The sequence below is a fragment of the Balaenoptera physalus genome (genome assembly GCF_965194825.1).
Source record: "Balaenoptera physalus genome assembly, chromosome: 4".
NCBI lineage: Eukaryota > Metazoa > Chordata > Mammalia > Artiodactyla > Balaenopteridae > Balaenoptera > Balaenoptera physalus.
Genome location: NC_138891.1, coordinates 145,136,687 through 145,155,733, shown reverse-complemented (window position 1 = coordinate 145,155,733; position 19,047 = coordinate 145,136,687). Strand labels below are relative to the sequence as shown.

At 54.0% G+C, this 19,047-nt stretch overlaps 1 protein-coding gene across 1 annotated transcript in view; it reads left to right on the top strand.

Annotated features, from left to right (window-relative positions):
* Positions 1-17,831, top strand: part of TSPEAR (thrombospondin type laminin G domain and EAR repeats) — a 90,691-nt gene extending 72,860 nt beyond the window's left edge. Inside the window, exons 10-12 of the mRNA XM_082459878.1 lie at positions 10,574-10,761; positions 13,206-13,307; positions 16,264-17,831. Of these exons, the coding sequence (XP_082316004.1) occupies positions 10,574-10,761; positions 13,206-13,307; positions 16,264-16,417 (444 nt within the window). The 3' untranslated portion in view covers positions 16,418-17,831. The remainder of the gene's footprint in view (positions 1-10,573; positions 10,762-13,205; positions 13,308-16,263) is intronic.
* The last annotated feature ends 1,216 nt before the right edge of the window (positions 17,832-19,047 follow it).

The following is a 19,047-nucleotide window of genomic DNA, read 5'->3' as shown; positions in this document are numbered from 1 at the left end:
GCCCGGAGAGACCTCTGACGGAGGCAGCAAGAAGGCTTTATTACGTGGTGTGGCCCCGGATGCCCGGCTGAACCACGCATGTGCTGCCGGGTTCCGGGCTAGTGGGCGGCGTTGGCATCCCCTCTTCACGCCCACCGTGGTCTAGGGTGACGATATGGGGCCCCAACCCTCCTCCCACCTTCCCTCGCCCTCCTCCCTCCAAGCCACCCGGCTTGTCCCTCTCAGTGTCCGACCCCAGGCCAAGCCCCCATGGATGATTCTAAAATCGAGAGTCACTGTCGGCATTTGCATCGTCCTGGCCGCGTCCCCGTGTCGTTCGTGCAGAGCCAAGAGCACGGCTGTGATCACTCCCTTCTCAGTGATGTCAGTGGTGGGATGACCTTCGTGCCACGCCTGGGGACCATCCCTGAATGCGGTTCAGACTCTCCTTTCATGCCACAAGCCCACCACCCATGGCTCACTTCATATGTGGACCCCATGTGCTGCACATAATGTTTTTTGACAAGTTCCTAATTGCTTTTTCCGAAGTCCCTCCCTCCCTCTTCTTTCCTTTTTGGGGAAGAAAACCCCCGTCTCTGCACATGGTAACGTCCCCTGGCTTCTTGCTGGCCATCCCCGTCCCCGAGAGCCCCTGCGAACACTGTGTCTTCAGTGCCTCCTGAGTTTCCACCCGCGTGCCGGTGCTCCCACTACGTCTGCAAGGTCTCTGGCTGGTGTGCGCCCGTGAAAACCCCTCTTTTCCCATAACCCCCCTCCTGGGCCCTCCTGCCTGTGCTGTCCGGGCTGACTGTCTCTAGAACTGACAATGGTCCCCTTTCTGGAATTTTCCTTTACCGCCATCTTTGGCTGGAGCCACCATGTCCAATTCTGATGTCCGGTGTTCTGGTTGACCTCAAGGACCCACCCCCCCCCCCCCCGCCTTCCAGGTGCTCCCCGACACTCCCCAGCGTCCCTGCAGCTCAGCCAGGTTATGTGACCAGGGCCAGCCACTGGGTGTTGAGCAGAGTGAGCCCACGTCAATCCTGGGCTGAGGGTGAGAGCTCACCCCTTGCCCTCGGCGGCCACGTGGGCCACGTGCCCCGACGGCTCAGCCACAGGCTGGGGGAGCCGTGACCTCGCCGGCTTCATCCCAGTGAGAACCACCCTCTGTGGCAGGAAGTGTGGACACTCACGGTGGCTGCATCCCTTGCCCTGCCTGATGTACCACGTGCAGGATTTTAGGGTGGAAGTTTCCTTGGGAACACTGAGGGCAGCCCCCTGCCTCCCCAGGTGTCTTTCCTTTGATGTTCTCTGCCCTCAGTGCCCACAGGTTTCTTCACAGTGGTTCCCCGTGCTTCCTGTCTGATTGGTTTCAGTGCCCTTTCAACCTGAAGGCATGCATCCCCAGGCCTGGGAGATTTTCTTAGTTTTTCTTGGTCGTCTCATGCTCCCCTCTCTCTAGAACGGTTAGCCAGCTTTCGGGTCTCCTGGATTGAATCTATCTTTTCTTTTTCTACAACCTAGAAGCTTTCCTTACCTTTATTCTCTAATCATGTTGATGAGCATCTTCTTGTAATGCTAGGAATCGTGTTTTTAATATCCAAGAACTCTTCCCTTTAACGGCATTCTGTATTTACTCTATAAATGCGGTATCTTCTTGAATACTTCTGAAGATAATTATAATTTTATTTTTTAAGAGTTTGTGTAATTTCTTTTCTTTTTAAATTTATTTATTTTATTTATATTTATTTTTGGCTGCGTTGGGTCTTCATTGCTGTGCGCAGGCTATCTCTAGTTGCGGCGAGCAGGGGCTACTCTTCACTGCAGTGCACGGACTTCTCATCGCTGTGGCTTCTCTTGTTGCGGAGCACGGGCTCTAGGTGCGTGGGCTTCAGTAGTTGTGGCACGCAGGCTCAGTAGTTGTGGCTCGCGGGCTCTAGAGCGCAGGCTCAGTAGTTGTGGCTCATGGGCTTAGTTGCTCCACGGCATGTGGGATCTTCCTGGACCAGGGCTCGAACCTGTGTCCCCTGCATTGGCAGGTGGATTCTTAACCACTGCACCACCAGGGAAGTCTGATAATTATAATTTTTTAAAATTCTCTTCTGTTCCTAGAACCAGCTCAGTTTCTTCCAGTATGAGTGTATGTATATGTTATAGCCTGACTCTCATGTTCCAGGTCTTTTATAAAACATCTGGAGGACCCTTAGTTTTCTGTTTATGTTTAATGTTGAGCATGGCAGTGGGTGGCATTGTCACTGGCAGCTGTGCCCCGGGGAGCTGGGGATCTGGTTGAGGCCCTTGATGAAGTGCCATGATGAAGACCTTCCTAAACTGGCCTTTTGCTCAAATGTAGGTGAGGCTGGATCACAGTGTTGGCAACTACAGGATGATAATCTCCAAGATGCACTCCCCAACCAGCTGCAGGAACCCTCTTCATATCACATGCTTGGTGTGACAGCCCTGCTAGGCACCTGTGTGGTTGACCAGAAGGCCGCTTGCCGGGCCTCTGTGCCAGGCTGCAGGATTGTGCTCTCTGGACACCACAGGGGTCTGCTCCCCTGTTCCACCGGCTTGTCTGCTAGATATTTGGAAACAGTCACCCCAAATCTCTCAGAATAGTCTTCAGTTCCTGCCATTGTCCCCCGTGCGGTATGTTCCAAATCCCAAGGAGATTCTGGCCAATCTCCTTGAGCGCTCCCCAGTGTGCCAGCTCCAGATGTGTGAGACACTGAAACTCTGCATTTCAGGCAGCATCTGGATTCAGCTCCAGTCTGCACCCAGCCCTGCCGTAGGCCTCAGACACAGAAGGGAGGCCGGGGCCAAGGGGCAGAGATGGTGCCAGCTGGGCCAGAGCGGGGGCCATCCGGGTTACATGACCTAAAGGAGTACCAGCCAAGGGGTGTGGCGTCAGCTGGAAGAATCACCCACAAGGGCGGGCGAGAGCAGGACCACAGTGGCTGCGAGAGAGCGTGTCTCCGGCCAGCGGGCAGAGCTGACTCGGGGGCTGTGAGGGGGCACTGCTGCCACCCGAGCCCGCAAACAACGGCGGGGCACTGCCTGAAGGCCGCCTTCTCTTATGACCCGTGTTTCTTCACAGTCGATGAGTCCTCAGAACCCACAAGATCCCACTTTCATGTTCTTCCAGCATTTTTCATATTGTGTTTTAATCCTCTTAGGTCCTGGAGATGTCTTCATGTGTTTCCACTTGATTTGGAGCTTTGCACCATCTCTCACGGCCATGGGCTTTGAAGCAGGAGAGGCCGGTGCTTTGAAAGCATGTGTGGGTGGAGAGGCGCCCACATCACAGGGAAACCTTTCTGGAGGGACAGCTGGGCAAGGGGCGCACGCCGGTGTTTGCGAAGCTGTGCACACAGACGGTGCTGGGAGGGGCGCTGGGCGGGGTCCCAGGGCTGCGGGGTGAGTTCAGCTCACCAGGAGGGCCCGGGCCGTGCCCACGCCAGGTCTGTGGCTCAGGTGTACGTGGGAGGCTGGCTGCCCACCCTGGACGAATTCCTCAGCCCCACCCTCCAGACCTCCCCACCTCTCCCACCAGGAATTCTGGAACCTTCCTCAGGTGGCAGAGACCACAGCTCCAACCACTTGGCCTCGCCATCGGGGACCAAAGGAGGTCTGAGCGGGGTGTGTCCAGGAAGGAATGGGCTCTGTCCATAGAACTCCAGCCTCCAGCGCTGGGATTTCTGCTCCCTGAGCTGTCTGGCGGTGGGGTCTGCGGTCACGGTCATCACGTGTAGACCCAGCATGGAGGGGCCGGGGGAGGGGAGAGGGGAACGGTGGACCACCATTAGGGCTTTATTGCCTGGGAGGCGGGGCTGATGGAGGTGCCACTGGCAGAAAAGAGAACCGAGAGCAGCGGGAAATTCAGGGCGGGGGAGGGGGCAGCCAAGGGCTGATGGAGGCCCCAGTGGAGAGGGCCAGTGAACCCCAGGAAGGCGTGCGTCGGGGCAGGTGGAGGGGACGGGCAGAGGCGCTGCCCAGAGCTATCAGTGGCTGTCTGGGGACGAGGGTGAAGCTGTGGGCTTGTCAGAAACGTAGTCTCCACCAGGAATGTAGACGTCCAGAAACGAAGGAAAAGGAGGCACGTCTGTAAGGAGGGTGGTGTGAGAGCGCCCTCAGCATTCAGCACCGGGAGGGGCCGGGCTCAGGTGCTAGCAAGGGCCCTGGCACTTCCTCCTGTGCCTCGGGTTTGCTCTGTGAGGTAGAAGAGGGCAGTGGACCAGGCAGCCTGGGGAGGAGCAAGGTTTGGAGGGGCTGCTGGGCCAGGGGAGAGCTGGGAGGGGCACCCCCTGAAGCCTCCTAGGATGGGACACTCACCCACCTTAGCCAGCTGCCCACAGTGAGGATGGCAGCGTCCCCCCAGGGCCCTTTGGGGGGCTGCCTGCCTTGCCCTGGCAGTGCGCCCCGCCCCTCCCTCCCCAGGCACTCCCAGACCTTGGGTCTTTGCTCCTTCGGAGCCGGAACCTGAGGGCCTCCCCCCCAGCAAGTGATCCGCTGATTACCGGGAGCCCACCCACCCTCGAGGGAGGCTGTCAGGGGCTCCAGATGCTCCCGGCTGCCAAGTGCTGGAAGCACCATCATCCCTCGAGGTGCTCCAGAGCCTGCCAGGCCCGCTGCCAGGGGATTCCGGGGCAGAGCTCCAGGGGAATTCCGCTCAGAAGGAGGGCGGGAAGGGCCCACCAGCCCAGCAGGTGCCTGGCCTTGCTCCGGTGCCAGGCAGGCTTTGGCAGGTTGTTTGATGCGGGAGCTCCTTCTTCTCTCCCTGATGAGTCCCTAATGCACTTAGAACCCAGGAGCGGCCTGACAGCGGGGCCTCAGGCCCGCCCACCCCCTGCCCAGGCTGGAGCAGCCCTGGGTGGGGACTGTCCCCCATTCACTTCCGAGCGGGAGGAGCCCAGCCTCTGGCTGAGGGCGCAGGCGCTGGTCCCACTCCGCGAGGAGAGCTCATCGCCAGCCAATGGCTGTGAGCCAGGGGGGCCCCATGCTGGTCTCTGCCAGCCTCTGGCGGATAAAATACAGGACACCCAGTTCAACGTGAATTCCAGATAAACAACGAATCATTTTTTAGTAAAAGCGTGTCCATACACATACACTGAAAAACCATTGTTTATCTGAAATTCAAATTGAACGGGGCTCCGCGTACTTGCTGTATCTGGCGCCTGACCCAGCTGCTTGCACAGCGCGGAGGTAGGGTGAGACCACCCCCCCACCACCCCCACCCCCACGCCCGGCCCCAACCGCGCTAAGCCACGCCCACCTGGATGCTCCTCCCCGCCTCCCTGCCGCTGGCCACGCCCCCGTCCTTCCTCCTCGGTTCCTGGCCCTTTTCTTACCTTTCCCAGGCCCTGGCAGCCCCTTCACCGACCCCCATCTGCACGCCCCTCCCCCTCCACGCTGGGGCTCAAGGCAAGTGAGCTGAGGGTGGAGTGACTCGGAACTGGAAGGCAGCCCTGGCAATCTGCGAGATACCCCCTCTTCAGACCAGCCCTGGCCCCTTGTCCTGTGCGGGTGTGCACACGTGCAGGAGTGTGTGTACACGTGCGTGCTTGCAAGCATGTGCATGGATATACACAATGCATGTGTGTGCATCAGGTATAAGGGTATACAGGTGTATACATGTGGGTGTGTACATAAAAACTTGTGTGCCTGCAGGTATGTGTGTGTGCACATGTGTGCTTGCAGGTATGTGCACATGTATACACTTGTATGCATGCAGGATTGTGTGTAAAATCGTGTACATGCAGGTGTGTGCACGTGTATACACAGGTGTGTGCATGCAGGTGTCTTGTGTGTCTGCGCACGTGCACGTGTACGCAGGTGTGTGTGCGGGTGTGTGCGTTTCGCACTGACGTGGTCTCATCAGCACCGGGGTGGGAGGAGCCGGCGATCTCACCCACCGGCCGCTCCGGTGGTTTCTGCGACCTGGCGGAGCTGGCGCGCGTGTCACTCTGCACACTCGTGCGGGTCTTTTAACGTCGGCCCTCTATGAAGCGGCCACTGAACAGATGAGGCTGGCGGCCCCGCGGGCCCGAGTGTCCCCACCAGCTCGGAAGTTTCCGGGTGACCCCAGGGGACATAGTGCCACCTCCAGAGCCGCGGTGAGGAGAGGACGCCAATGCAGGAAGGCCTCAGCCCAGCTCCTGGCCCGGAAGGCGTTGGCAACGCCAGGTGTCCTGGCCCCTGTCCTTGTCCTCGTGTGTCACTTTTAGCTTAAGCTCCCTTGTTTCGGCTCCTCAGGACGGGCCCAGGCCTGTTTCTACAGCAGCGGCTCTGGCCGGGATCGGGGCTCCGCGAACCGGGCGGCGACGCCCTCTGCTGGGCGTGGAGAAAACACCAAGCCGGGCGACCGGGCCGGGTACCGGACCCGCCGGGGCCAGAGGACGCGCTGGGCGGCGCGGACCCACCTGCAAGCGGGGAAGGGACCTCCGAGGAGGGGTCCCATCAGACCCGCCCTGCCCGGCCTGGGTAAAGAAAAGCGGAGCTGCTTCCCACGTGGGGTGGGGATGCGAGTGTTCCTCCAGCGTCGCTGGGCATCGGATGACTAGCTGTGCCCCCGCCACGGCCCCCTGCGTCTGGGGACGCGCGGTGTCCCCAGGAAGCAGCCCGGGCCCGAGCCTGCCCGCTGCATGGCTTCCAGGCTCAGTTCCTTGTCGTACGACCTGAGCTGTTTCCAGCTTCTCACTATTATGAATAAACCTACTAAAGGCATCTCATACAAGGCTTTCCGTGGGCAAATTGTTTTTATTTCTCTTCAGTAAAAACCTAGGAGTGGAATTCTGGGCCATAAGGTAGGCGGATGTTTAACTTTGAAGAAATTGCCAAGCAATTTTCCAAAACGATTCTACCATTTCACACACTCCCCCGAACAGCATGAGTCCCAGCCGCCCCGCGCTCTTGCCAACACCGGGTTTTGTCTGTATTTGCAGTTTTACTTGTTGGGTGTGAAGCGGCACCGCAGTGTGGTTTTTAAGTCAAAATCCCCTGGTGACTAGATGGCGGGTTTCCATCCACCTGCTGGCTTGCTACAGTCCCCTTGCGAAATGCCTATTCAAGTCTTTTACCCATATTTTATTTTATTTTTTGCCTTTCATTATTGATATGTAGGAGTTCCTTATATGTTCTGGATGCAAGCCCTCTGTCACATACATAGTCTTCTATCTCCTCTTTTTTGTATTGATTCAATGTGTTGTGTAATTGTGTGCTCCGGTAATCACGGTATATGTATTCAACTTACTACAATCTACTTTTTTTTATTAACCATGAGTCCCTATTAATATGTACAATTCAAATTTAAAAAAATTTTTATTTTATATTGGAGTATAGCTGATTAACAATGTTGTGTTAGTTTCAGGTGTACAATCTATTTTGAATTAATATTATACCTTACATATAATGTAATAACCTTACAACAACATGATTTCATTTACCCCCACCCGTCTGTCCGGCTACTGTGAGCATGTATATACTCACACGTCTACTTAGGTTATAAGCTCCACAATTTATCATTTTTGCTGTCGGTTGTCTTTACACCCACATGCTCACCATTCCCAACGCCCTCTGCATCCCTTTCGCAGACGCTACTCTCCTGTGGTGTAATCGGCCTTCAGCTTCACAGCTTCCTTCGGTACTTCTTTTTTTTTAAATTTATTTATTTATTTATTTATTTATGGCTGTGTTGGGTCTTCGTTTCTGTACACGGGTTTTCTCCAGTTGCGGCAAGCGGGGGCCACTCTTCATCGCGGTGTGCGGGCCTCTCACTGTCGCGGCCTCTCCTGTTGCGGAGCACAGGCTCCAGACGCGCAGGCTCAGTAGTTGTGGCGCGTGGGCTTAGTTGCTCTGCGGCATGTGGGATCTTCCCAGACCAGGGCTCGAACCCGTGTCCCCTGCATTGGCAGGCAGATTCTCAACCACTGCGCCACCAGGGAAGCCCCCTTCGGTACTTCTTGTAAAGCAGGTCTGCTGGCAATTCATTCTACCACTTTTATCTGAAAATGACTTTATTCTACCTTGAAGGATATTTTCACTGGTTGTAGAACTCTGGGTTCATGTTTTTTCTTTCGTTTACTTTAAAGATGGTTTTCTGTTGACGTCAAGCTTCCACTGTTTCTGATGAGATGCAGGGTACCATTGGTACCACTGTTTCCCTATATCGAATGTGTCTTTTTCCTCTGGTGGCTTTTGCAATCTTCTCCTTCTATTCTCGGATATTTAAATATGATGTGTCAAGGTGTGGGGTTTTTTTTTTTTGTCTTTATTCTGGTTGGGGTCTCTGATCTTCTTGGATCTGTGGTTTGGTGTTTTTAATCAAATTTGGAAACATATTAGCCATCATTTATTTAAATGCTTTTTCTGCCTCATTCTCTTTTCTTTTCCTTCTGTGACCCAATTACATGCATGTTAGACTGCATTATATTATTCCTCACTCATGGAGGCTCTGTTCACCTTTATTGTAAACGTTTTTTTAACATATTTATTTATTTTTGGCTGCATTGGGTCTTCGTTGCTGCACGCGGGCTTCCTCTAGTTGTGGTGAGTGGGGGCTACTCTTTGTTGCGGTACATGGGCTTCTCATTGTGGTGGCTTCTCTTGTTGCGGAGCATGGGCTCTAGGTGCACGGGCTTCAGTAGTTGTGGCACGGGGGCTCAGTAATTGTGGCTCACGGGCTCTAGAGCGCAGGCTCAGTAGTTGTGGCACACGGGCTTAGTTGCTCTGCAGCATGTGGGATCTTCCCGAACCAGGGATCGAACCCGTGTTCCCTGCATTGGTAGGCGGATTCTTAACCACTGTGCCACCAGGGAAATCCCTATTGTAAACTTTTTTCCCCCTTTCTGTGCTTCAATTCAGGTAATGTCTATCGGTCTATCTTCTAGTTCACTGATTCTTTCTTCTGGATTGTCCAGGTAGCTCTTGATCCCATGCAATAGATTTGTGAATACAGATATTTTCCTCTTCAGGTACAGGATTTCTATTTGGCTCCTTTTAGAGTTTTCCTAGCTTTCCAAATCTCCCCATCTCATTGTTCATTACACACATATTTCCCTATAGATTCTGATCATAGCTACTGTAAAGTTTACATCTGTTAACTCCAATATTTGCACTGTCAGCCTATTTCTACTTGCTATTTCTTCTCTTGATTATGGGTCACATTCGCCTGCCTGTTTCCCCAGGTGTTTAACTCTCTGGTCAGTTCCTTCAGCCTCTCAGTTGTTGTTTGTCTCTGGGTCCCTGGGATCTTGTCCCCTGTGTGTGCACTTCAGGAGCTGGACAGGACTTGAAAGAAGTTAATAAGGAGACGTTGGGGCTCCCCCTTCTGGGGTTCCCTCCTTCCTAGGGTAGTCCCCTTCCATTTCTAGAGACTCTGCAAGCCCCAAACTCTTACCTTGGACTCCCCGGTCCAACCAGCCTGCTGCCTCCATTTGAGTGTCATGCCCATGTGACACAGGATGGGGAGTACCCTCAGAGAAAACGTCAGATAAACATGCATTCGGGGGTTGCATCCCCCCCACTTTCCACCTGCCCTTGGCCCTTGTCCAACACCTTTAAACAACTGTGTACTTTTTTAAGCATTGCATCCAGAGTTCACGATTATTATCAGCAGGAGGGTCAGTCTAATGTAAGTCTCTCCACCAGTATCAGAAGCCAGAAGTCAAGAGGCAAAACATTTAAAGACAATTTCAATGCAAAGTGTTCCATCGGAGCTTCTGCAGCCCTCACCAGCCCATGACAGAGTCAACCCCTTTCTGCTGACGTAGGAACTCAGACCCCAGCAGCCTCCTCAGGCTGTGGTTTGGGGTCCCCAGGAGCTTTGGCACGCTGTTCCACCAGCCACAGGCCCCTCCCTGCTGCGGGGAGCTGCCACATTCTCCCTGCCTCCACTTAAGCCCCTGCCATCTGCTGCCTTCCGGGGTGGTCACTCCTTTCGTTTCTGCCCCGCCCTCTCTCTTCAGGGCTCAGACCAGGGCCTGGATCTGGACTCCTCTGGTCCTCCCCTTCCCCATGCACCCCCACCCCAGTGCCACCGAGATGCTGGCCGTAACTTCCTCCTCCTGGGTCCCACCTGCAAATCAGCTTATGCAGCTCGACGTCTGGGGCCAAGGCTTGGCAGCCGGCTATTCATGTAAAGGTCCAGCCCTGTTGCCCCATGCACACCTCACCGTCCAGGGCGATAAGTGATTTCAGAGGAACAGCACAGGCACCCAGAGATGGGACGGTCCCTAGAGCCAAAGGAGAGCCTCAGGCCAGGGACAGTGTGTAGTGAGAAACTCCGGAGGTCCCTAGAGTTTGCTTTGGAGTTCAGAGCCTGACCGGGGGGAGCAGGGAGGGCTCCCCGGAAGAGATGTCATAGCAGCTGGACCTCCCGGACGGGCACACTGGGGCGTGGGGGAGGGGCGGCACAGGTGGTAAGAAGCGCTCTATGCAGATGACCCCCTGACTCACGTGCAGTGAGGCTGGGAAAGCGCAGCGCTGGCGGGAGGGTCCCGACCTGGCGCCTGGAGCGTGCAGGGTCTGGAGCCGCATGGGTGGCCGTCCTGAGGGTCTCCGTTCACGCGTGCTCTTGGCCCCCTTCTCACCGTCCCAGACATTTGGCGCCGCAGACTGGGAGGTTTTCCACATCGGGGAGAGGGTGTTTCTCGCCGTCGCGAATAGTCACCGCTACGACGTGGAAATGCAAGTGCAAAACGACTCCTACGTCATCAACTCCGTCATCTATGAACTGAATGTCACCGCGCAGACGTTCGTCAGGTTCCAGGAGATCCGCACATGCAGGTACCAGGGCGCGGGGTAGAGGGGCGGGGCAGGGATCCAAGGGTGCCCGCTTCCCGCCCGGCAGCCCACAGACGGCAGCGCGCCTGTGCCACCCGGAAGCCACGGGTGCCACCCCCGCCCCGCTTCCTGGAGGTGTGACGTGGTCTCACTCCCCACTCCCTGCAGACCTACTTTCTCCAGGGCCCGCTGAGTGATTGCAGCTCCTGTTGTAATCTTGACTCTGCTTTCAAACGATGTGGCTTGTGTGTGTGCTTTTTACAATTCAGTGTTTTTACATTAAATTCACAGGTGTGTGCAACCATCACCACAGTGACTTTAGAATATTTTCATCTCCTCAAAAAGAAACCCCACCCTTTAGCTATCTTTGCCTCTCCCCCCACCTCCCCAGCCTCTGGCACCCACCAGTCTGCTTTCCGTTCCTCTGGGTTTCCCCGTTCTGGACATTGCCTGTGAATGGAATGCATACGATGTGGTCTTTTGTGTCTGGCTTCCTTCACTCGGCATGTTTTCAAGGCTCATCCACGCTGTACCTCAGTGCTTCACTCCTTTTAAAGACTGAGTAATATTCCGCTGTATTTATTTACCACACTTTGTTTATCCCTCATCAGCTGATGGACATTTGTCCGTTTCCACCTTTTGACCAAATGGTGTGGTTCTGAAGAATAAAAATATGCTTCATATTACTGTCAGCGGGCTTACTGTCGTGCTGCTTTAGAGGAAGAACAGTAAGTAACGCCAGACGTTCACTTCCTCCTGGATTAAGCTGAAGCAGCTTCTGATGTGAGCTGTGGGGCAGACAGTTTCATTCAACACTTTGCTGTTTGCTTCTTTTCCACGGCCTCGGTTTTAGAACCCAGCTGCGACTGGCAGAATACCGCACGGGGACCACACGGCTGCCCTGCTGCCCACAGCCACACCTCGTGCTGCCCCTCAATGAACATGGTCATGGCCACCACTTTTTTTAATGACCGAATCGTGACTGGCCATGGCTGGAAGTGGCCTGAGACAGGATCCCAAACAATAGAAGAAGGAAGCAGTGATGAGCCCCAGGGCCCCCACTGGCCTCGGCCCCCCTGCATGTCCCCAGGGACCCCCGTGGGCCCTCTCACATCCAGGGTCCTGTAGGAGCTCTAGGCCGGCACCCTCAGTGCCCCACTGAGAAGGAGCCCACAGGTGAGTATCGACCAAGAGAGAATGGCCCTCTACTGCCTGAATAAGCCATAACCCTGAGGCCACTGGATGCAGATGCACCGGCCTGACCTTTGGCATCCAAGTGACTCCCACTTGCTGCAAGGCTGTGGCCTCAGTTTCCTCATCTGTAAAGTGGACACAGGACAGTAATGCAGTAATCAGAGCGGTGACTGGGGAACATGGCTGATGCCCAGTTGGCCTCCTTGGATAGACAGCGCTCTGGGATGTCCTTCCTGGAAGCCCTCTGTCAGACCCCTGGGAACTGAGCCATCTCTGAGCACAGACTCGCCCTTAGCAAGTTCAGGAGGCACTTGTTGAAGACAGGATGCAGTGGTCTGTTTGCAGTAAGAACCACAGCTTGCAAATGTAGGGGAATGTCTCTATGTCAGCAGACCCTGCTGGCACCTGAACGGGTGTCAGGGAAGGAGCGGGTGAGTGGGTGACCTCACGGCCAGTGTCCTCAAGTTCCCGCCTCCAGAGGGTGCTGCAGGCCTTCATGGAGTGACCACAAGCTTGGGACTGTTCCTCTATTTCAACCTCTTCTAAGTGAGTGACTTTTGCACCCATGTTCATAGCATCAGCGTTGACACTTGTAACCCAAGTGTCCATAGACAGAGGAATGGATAAACAGAATGTGGTCCATCCTTACAATGGAATATTGTTCAGCCTCAAACAGGAAGGACATTCTGACAACTGTGAAAACACGGATGAACCTTGAGGACATGATACTCAGTGACATAAGCCAGTCAATAAAGGACAAATGCCGTACGATCCACTGATATGCGGTCCCTGGAGGAGCCAGATTCATAGGGACAGACAGCAGGACGGTGGGGGCCAGGGGCTGGAGGAGGGGATGGGAGGGAGTGTTTCATGGGGATGGAGTTTCAGTTTGGCAAGATGGAAAAATTCTGGAGACGGATGGTGGTGATGGTTGCACAACAGTGTGAATGTGCTTAATGCCACTGAGCTGTGCGCTTAAAAATGGGTGAAACAGACAGTTTTGTGTTATGTGTATTTTAGTACAATTAAATTTTTTTAATTTAAAAAAATGAACAATTAATTTGCATTTCCCGGGAATAGACCAACTGGCTGTGTGACTGAGAAAATCTCTCCCCCTTCTGTGGATTTTGGAAGTGGGACCTACCCCCCTGAATTCTGAGATTGGGGGGGGACTGGCTGGACTCCAGCCCCCCGAGTTCCATGGCAACATCTCCGAGTCCTGTGTCCTAATGTCCGCTCACTTGCTTTTGCAGTGCTCTGGACTGGGAGTTCTTCTCAGTGGGAGAAGATTATTTCCTGGTGGTTGCAAACTCCTTCGACGGAAATACCTTCTCGGTAAACAGTATTATTTACAGGTAAAGGCCCTGCCCCTCCTCACCACCTCGGTTCACCTGGGGTGTGCTTGCCTTCCCCACTGGTGACCACAGGCTCAGAGCGAGTCACAGGTTATCGGGCCCTGTGTGTCACCTGGCACGCAGCGCACCTGAGTGCAGGCTGAGTCTGGGTGATGCCCCTGGGTTAGCCAGGTGACCACTAGTCTCGCTGATGCTCACGACTTTGGATTCTGGCCAGAGATGCAGTGTGTGGATACACTAATTTGAGAGTTAGTCGTATATTATCCTGTTAAATGTTTCCATCCAGGCCTATGGTAGATCCCTCTGTTTTTCATGTGTCCTTCAATAAAATTTTACACTTCGTCATAGAGGCACTGTGGTGTTCGCAATACATTCACTTCTGGGAGTTTTCCGAGTTGTAAGCACATGTCCATTTCCATCTGCGTATCCTGACAATTAATTGTTGTGTCTGGCCATCCAGCCACGTTATCTCTTTCAGTTCTAATGGTTTCCTGAAGAAATGTCTGTGGGAGCTCTAGAAGGATAACTACGCCTACAAATAAAAGCAACTTTGCCTCTGTATTTCTAATGTTTTTACTGCTTGTCTAGTTTTCTCAATTAGCTAGAAATTCCAGGATGATTTCGAATCGTAGGAGCAGTGACCGGCCATTCCGTCCGACTGATGTGATGGAAACGGTCTGGGCGTTACACAGTTTGACAGGATGTGAGCAGTCTCGCCCCGCTGGCACTCTTTAGTGCCTGGCGTGCATCTTCCCGGTCAATCTGTTGACATAATGATTTATGAGAGGTGACCTTGCACTCCGGGACGATTTCCACTTAACGAGGATGTGCAATTATTTAACGTGTCACTGGCTACCAATCATTATGATTGATTTCAGATTTTTGTATCTGTAATAGGAAATGAAATTGCTCTGTGATTTCTTCTGGACACTTGATATGGAACCTAACTTAATAGGCACACCACCTACACCTGTGGGCTGGGATAGTTTGAACAGTAGGACTTATCTGTTTTCTTTACGATGTGGTTAAATTCAGTTACAAAGCCGTCTCGGCCTGGTTCCTTTTCAATAGTGTTTGTGGAGCAGCTTGTCCAGTCTCCCCCGTGGCTATTGGTTTAATCAAGTTTTACGTCTCTTCCTGAGACAAGTTTGCTTACCCATACTTTATTAGAAAAATCATCAATTTTCTTTAGACTTTCTAATTAATTGCTGTTTTCAACAAGACAAAGTAATTTTAAAATTTTAAGTAGTTTAAAGCTTTTTAAAATTTTAAGTAATTTAAAATTTAAAAAAATTTTAATTAATTAAAAAAAATTTTTAATTTTAAGTAATTTTTAAGTTTTAAGTAATTTTTAAATTTCAAGTAATTTTTAAATTTTTAAAATTTTAAATAATTTTAAAACTTTAAGTAATTTTAAATTTTTAAGTAATTTAAAATTTTAAAAATTTAAGTAATTTAAAAATTCATGTGGAAGAATAAATTTTCAAAGATGGCCAAGAAAATGTTGAAAAGGAGAGTAGTGAAGGAGGTCCTGACAGCATGCAAATAAAGCAGTATGATTTTTGCTAAACATAAACAAATACGTAGAAGGAGTAGAATACAGTCCAGAAAAGAGCCGATCTTTCACAATCATCTAGTGTGATAATGCTATATTTCAGCTCAATGAGAAAAAGATGAATTAATAAAATAATTTCCTGTCCATCTGGAAGAAAACACACCTATACCTCTGCTTCATATTATACACAAAGTAAATTTTATAAGGAGCAAACACCTAAATGTCAAAAATTCAACAACAGAAATATTAGAAGAAAAGCTAAGATGACTTTGTAAAACCTCAAAGTTCTACAGAGAAGATGTGAGACCTTGCATAGGCTGGAAAGAGGCCGCCAGGCCGACCACCTACATCAAAAGTTTTTTATGGAAAGGGCGTCCCATTCAAAATCAAAGGACAAACTGTCCACCACACATATGGCAGAACAGGAACTCCACAAATTAATAAAAGATTTTTTTTGAATCTGGAAAAATGGGCAAAAGATATGAATAGGGGTCTTCAGAACTAAAAATGGACAATGTGAATAAACACGTTAGAAGTTGTTGTTGCAGAGCGCGAGGATGACGCATTTCCCCATCTGTTTGGACGCTGTTTAAAGACCCACAGTGCTGAGTGTGTGTGTGTGTGTGTTGGGGGGGGGCTGGCCCTTCCCCACCAGGACAAGAATCACCCCAACCTTTCCAGAAAGTCATCTGGAAAAACATTTAAATTAAGACTACAATGGCTTTTGATCCAAGCGGCCCACTCTGGGGCCTCCACCCAATGGAAACAGCTACCTGTCGATAAATCCCTTTTGAAGGGCAAAACCTAGAAACCGCTGGCTGTGCCGGGGCAGGACGAAGGGCTGGGTGCAGCGTCCTCGTGTGGGAGCGGGGGTCACAGAGCCGTGTGCCGGCCGTGGGGTTCCTGCATCCAAAGATGGGTGCCATACCCGAGTGGTGCCAGGTGTGTGTCTGAGGGCCGTGCGTCACTGTCAACCCCAGCAGTGCAGAGGGGGCTTCAGCTCGGACCCCGCTATTAACCCACCGGAGCCCCTCCCCATCCCCCGCCCGATGGAGGCATCCGAAGGCACTCTGGGCCGGGAGCAGGACCCTGGGTGGATCAGAGCAGCTGCGGGGTCTTGCACAGGGCAGGTTCCCCCTTCCCGGCCTCAGTTTCTTCATGCAGGCTGAGAAGGCCCCTCCTGGCCCAGCTCCCCAAGATTGTAAGCTGGGGGGATTGTGAGGCTGGAATGCTTGGCCCCTCCATGCTGTGCCCGGTGGGAGAAGCAGGTGAAGAAGGCCTGGCAAGGATCACAGGGGGGGGGGTGTCCAGTGGGAGCCCCGACGCCCAGGCACCTTCTCCTCTCAGAGCAGCCTGGCACCGGCGCCCCTGCCCCGAGGCTGACAGTGTCTCTCCCCACAGGTGGCAGGGGTACGAAGGCTTCGTGGCCGTGCACAGCCTCCCGACCTTCGGCTGCAGGGACTGGGAGACCTTCCGCACGGCTGCCGGCTCCTACCTGGTCTACTCCAGCGCCAAGGAGCCGCTGTCCCGGGTCCTGAAGCTGAGGACAGGGTGATGGGCCCAGAGACCCAGGAATGGGACCCATCTGGCCGCACCCCAGAACCCCACCTGAGAAGGAACCTCCGGGGAGGGGGACGAGCCTGGGAGAAGCTGTGGCTTCCAGAGCCACCACCTCGCCACCCCTGGCTCTTGTCCAGCCGGGGATGTTTTCACTTCCACCCCAGTAACCATGGTGGCCGGACTCATGTGGCTCTGTGGGTGTCCAGGTGGAAGGCCAGAGCTGCCCCTGCAAGTCTGGTGTCCTGCAGGGATTTCACTTTAAAGGAAAAGTTCATACAAAGTTTTACCTCAAAAACAGCGGGGCCTGGTCACCTTGCCGTGGTACCCACCACGTGGCCAGATGCTCGGCTCTGCTTGGGGAGCCCAGACATGGGAACCGGCTTGATGCTGTTTGACATATTTGTACCAGCTATTTATTGTATTCTGTCTATACTGAAATGTATTTATGATGCTCTCTACAAAAAGCTCTGCTGCGTCTGTGTGTTTCTGGCGGACACTCGACCCTCATCGAGAGCAATCACGGGGCCGTAGCACGCACTCTGCCGCCACGGCCCGATGTGCCCTTGGGTCCCTGGTCACCAACACGCCTCTCCTCTGCAGGAGCTTTTTCCTCCAGCCTCAGTTTACCCATGAATGCAGTGGGGTAGGGTCAGGTCAGCAATCCCAAGCATGCATGGCACGGGTCTTGTCTCCTCCCTGAGACACACCCATGGGAGACCCCGGGTCGATGGGACCCTCTTGCCTCTGCACCCAGGCTGGCGTCCCCGGTCATCGTGGCTGGCCTTGTGGGTGTACCGGATGGACTTGAAGTGCCAGCGCTCGTCTAGCTCCTCCCATGTCCAATGCCCTGAACCTACACCGGCCGTGGGCCTCCTGCCTCCCTGGGATGGCTGCTAGGTGTGACATGACACCACCCCAGGAACTAGGGGAGGAGGAGGGGAGGTGCCATCAGCACCGGGGAGCCTCCTCGGTGGAAGGGGAATTCTCCATGCCAGGAGCTTTGCTGGGAAGACCCTGTGGGGTCCTAATCCAGCCAGGAGACCACAGGGCAGTAGCCAAGCCAGGCCTATTCCACTACCCAGGCCCCGCCTGCTCTAGGATGGGATATAGGAGCCAGGACCTCAGCAGCAGGAAGGCCCCATGCTTGGTCTAATGTTCTGCTCTTTCCGTCTCGAAATTCTGGCTGATTTTTGCCCAGGATCACACAGCCAGGGGCACGGTGGCAGCTCCAGGCAGCCAGAGTCCTGGCTTTCCGTGGTCGGTTCCACGCGAGAACTGGGGAGGCCCAACTTCCCAGGAAGGAAAGCTACGTGAGCCGGCTCCGTGTCTATCCTGACCAGATTTGGGATCTCAAGACTGTGACCAGGGCCCTCTTGAATTCCCAAAGTGGAGATTTTTCTAGAGCCTCCTTCAGGCCAGTAGCTGAGCCATGTGCCTCGGCAGGCTGAGGCTGACCTTGGACAAGGATGTCCCCTGCCCGGGAGAATGTCAAAGAACGGGCGGTGGGGAGGGGGGTTCTGGGGCCAGGCCAGGGCACCTGTGTGAGAGAGACGGCCCAGGTCTAGGACGCCCCCGGGGCAATTCCGTGCCCTTGTATACGCTGCGTGCTTTGGAGAAAGAGGATGTGCCCCGTCACTCCAAGTCAGGTCCTGCTGCTGCAGTCCCGCATCCCTGCTGGACCCACATGTCCTTACTGTCATGGTCCCTAGGCCTGGCTGTGTCCCTGCCCTGGGCAGCCGGGGGCCCCAGCGGGCCTGGCCCAGGGGTTATGGATCTGCTGGTGCAGGGAGGGTGGGCCGAGGGTGCCAGACAGAAATGCAGGATCCCTAGTTAAACTTGAATTACAGATAAACAATGAATGCTTTTTAAAAAAAATACATAGCCCCAGTGTTGCATAGAATATATACTAAAGGAGTTCTTGGTGTTTATCTGAAGTTCAGATTCAAGCAGGCTTCCCATTTCGATTTTGATTTGCTCAACCGTCCACCCTCCCTGAGAGGGACATTTGGTCAGCTGGGGGCTCTGATTTTAACCGGGATTTGAGGCAGGGCCTGAGCAGCCCGTGAGAGGGACAGAAGGAGGGTCACGGGCCAGGGGGCCTGCGGAGAGGCAGCTGCAGTCAGGGCTGGCTGGGGGCTGGGGTGCCACGTCACCTCCAGGCTCCTTGCACAGGTGGACCCCCGGAAGGGCCCCCAGAGGCAGGGCACCCACACAGGAGAGGGGCAGCCTTCCGGGCCAGGAGCACAGCAGGGCCTCCGAGACCCCTGTCTCCACGCCTGGGATGGTTGCCTTTGTGTGTCTGGACGAGACGAACACTTGCATCAGTGGACTCTGGGTACAGAGATCGCCCTGTGTGATGTGTGGGGCCTCACGCAATCAGTGGGAGGGCTTCCCCAGCAGACCGCCCCGGGCCCGGCACTGCGCGTCGGCTCTCCCAGCTCTCCCCCAGGTCCACCTCCCTGCAGGTTTGGGGCTCGCAGCCGCCACAATCCCCCGAGCCAGTTCTGATAACATCTCCTCTCTACACACAGTTTTCCCGGAGAGTCCTCCACCCCCAGCCCCCGAGGACACAAGGCTCAAACGGGCAAAGGCGCCCGGGAGTCAGGACAGCTGGGTCTAGTCCCG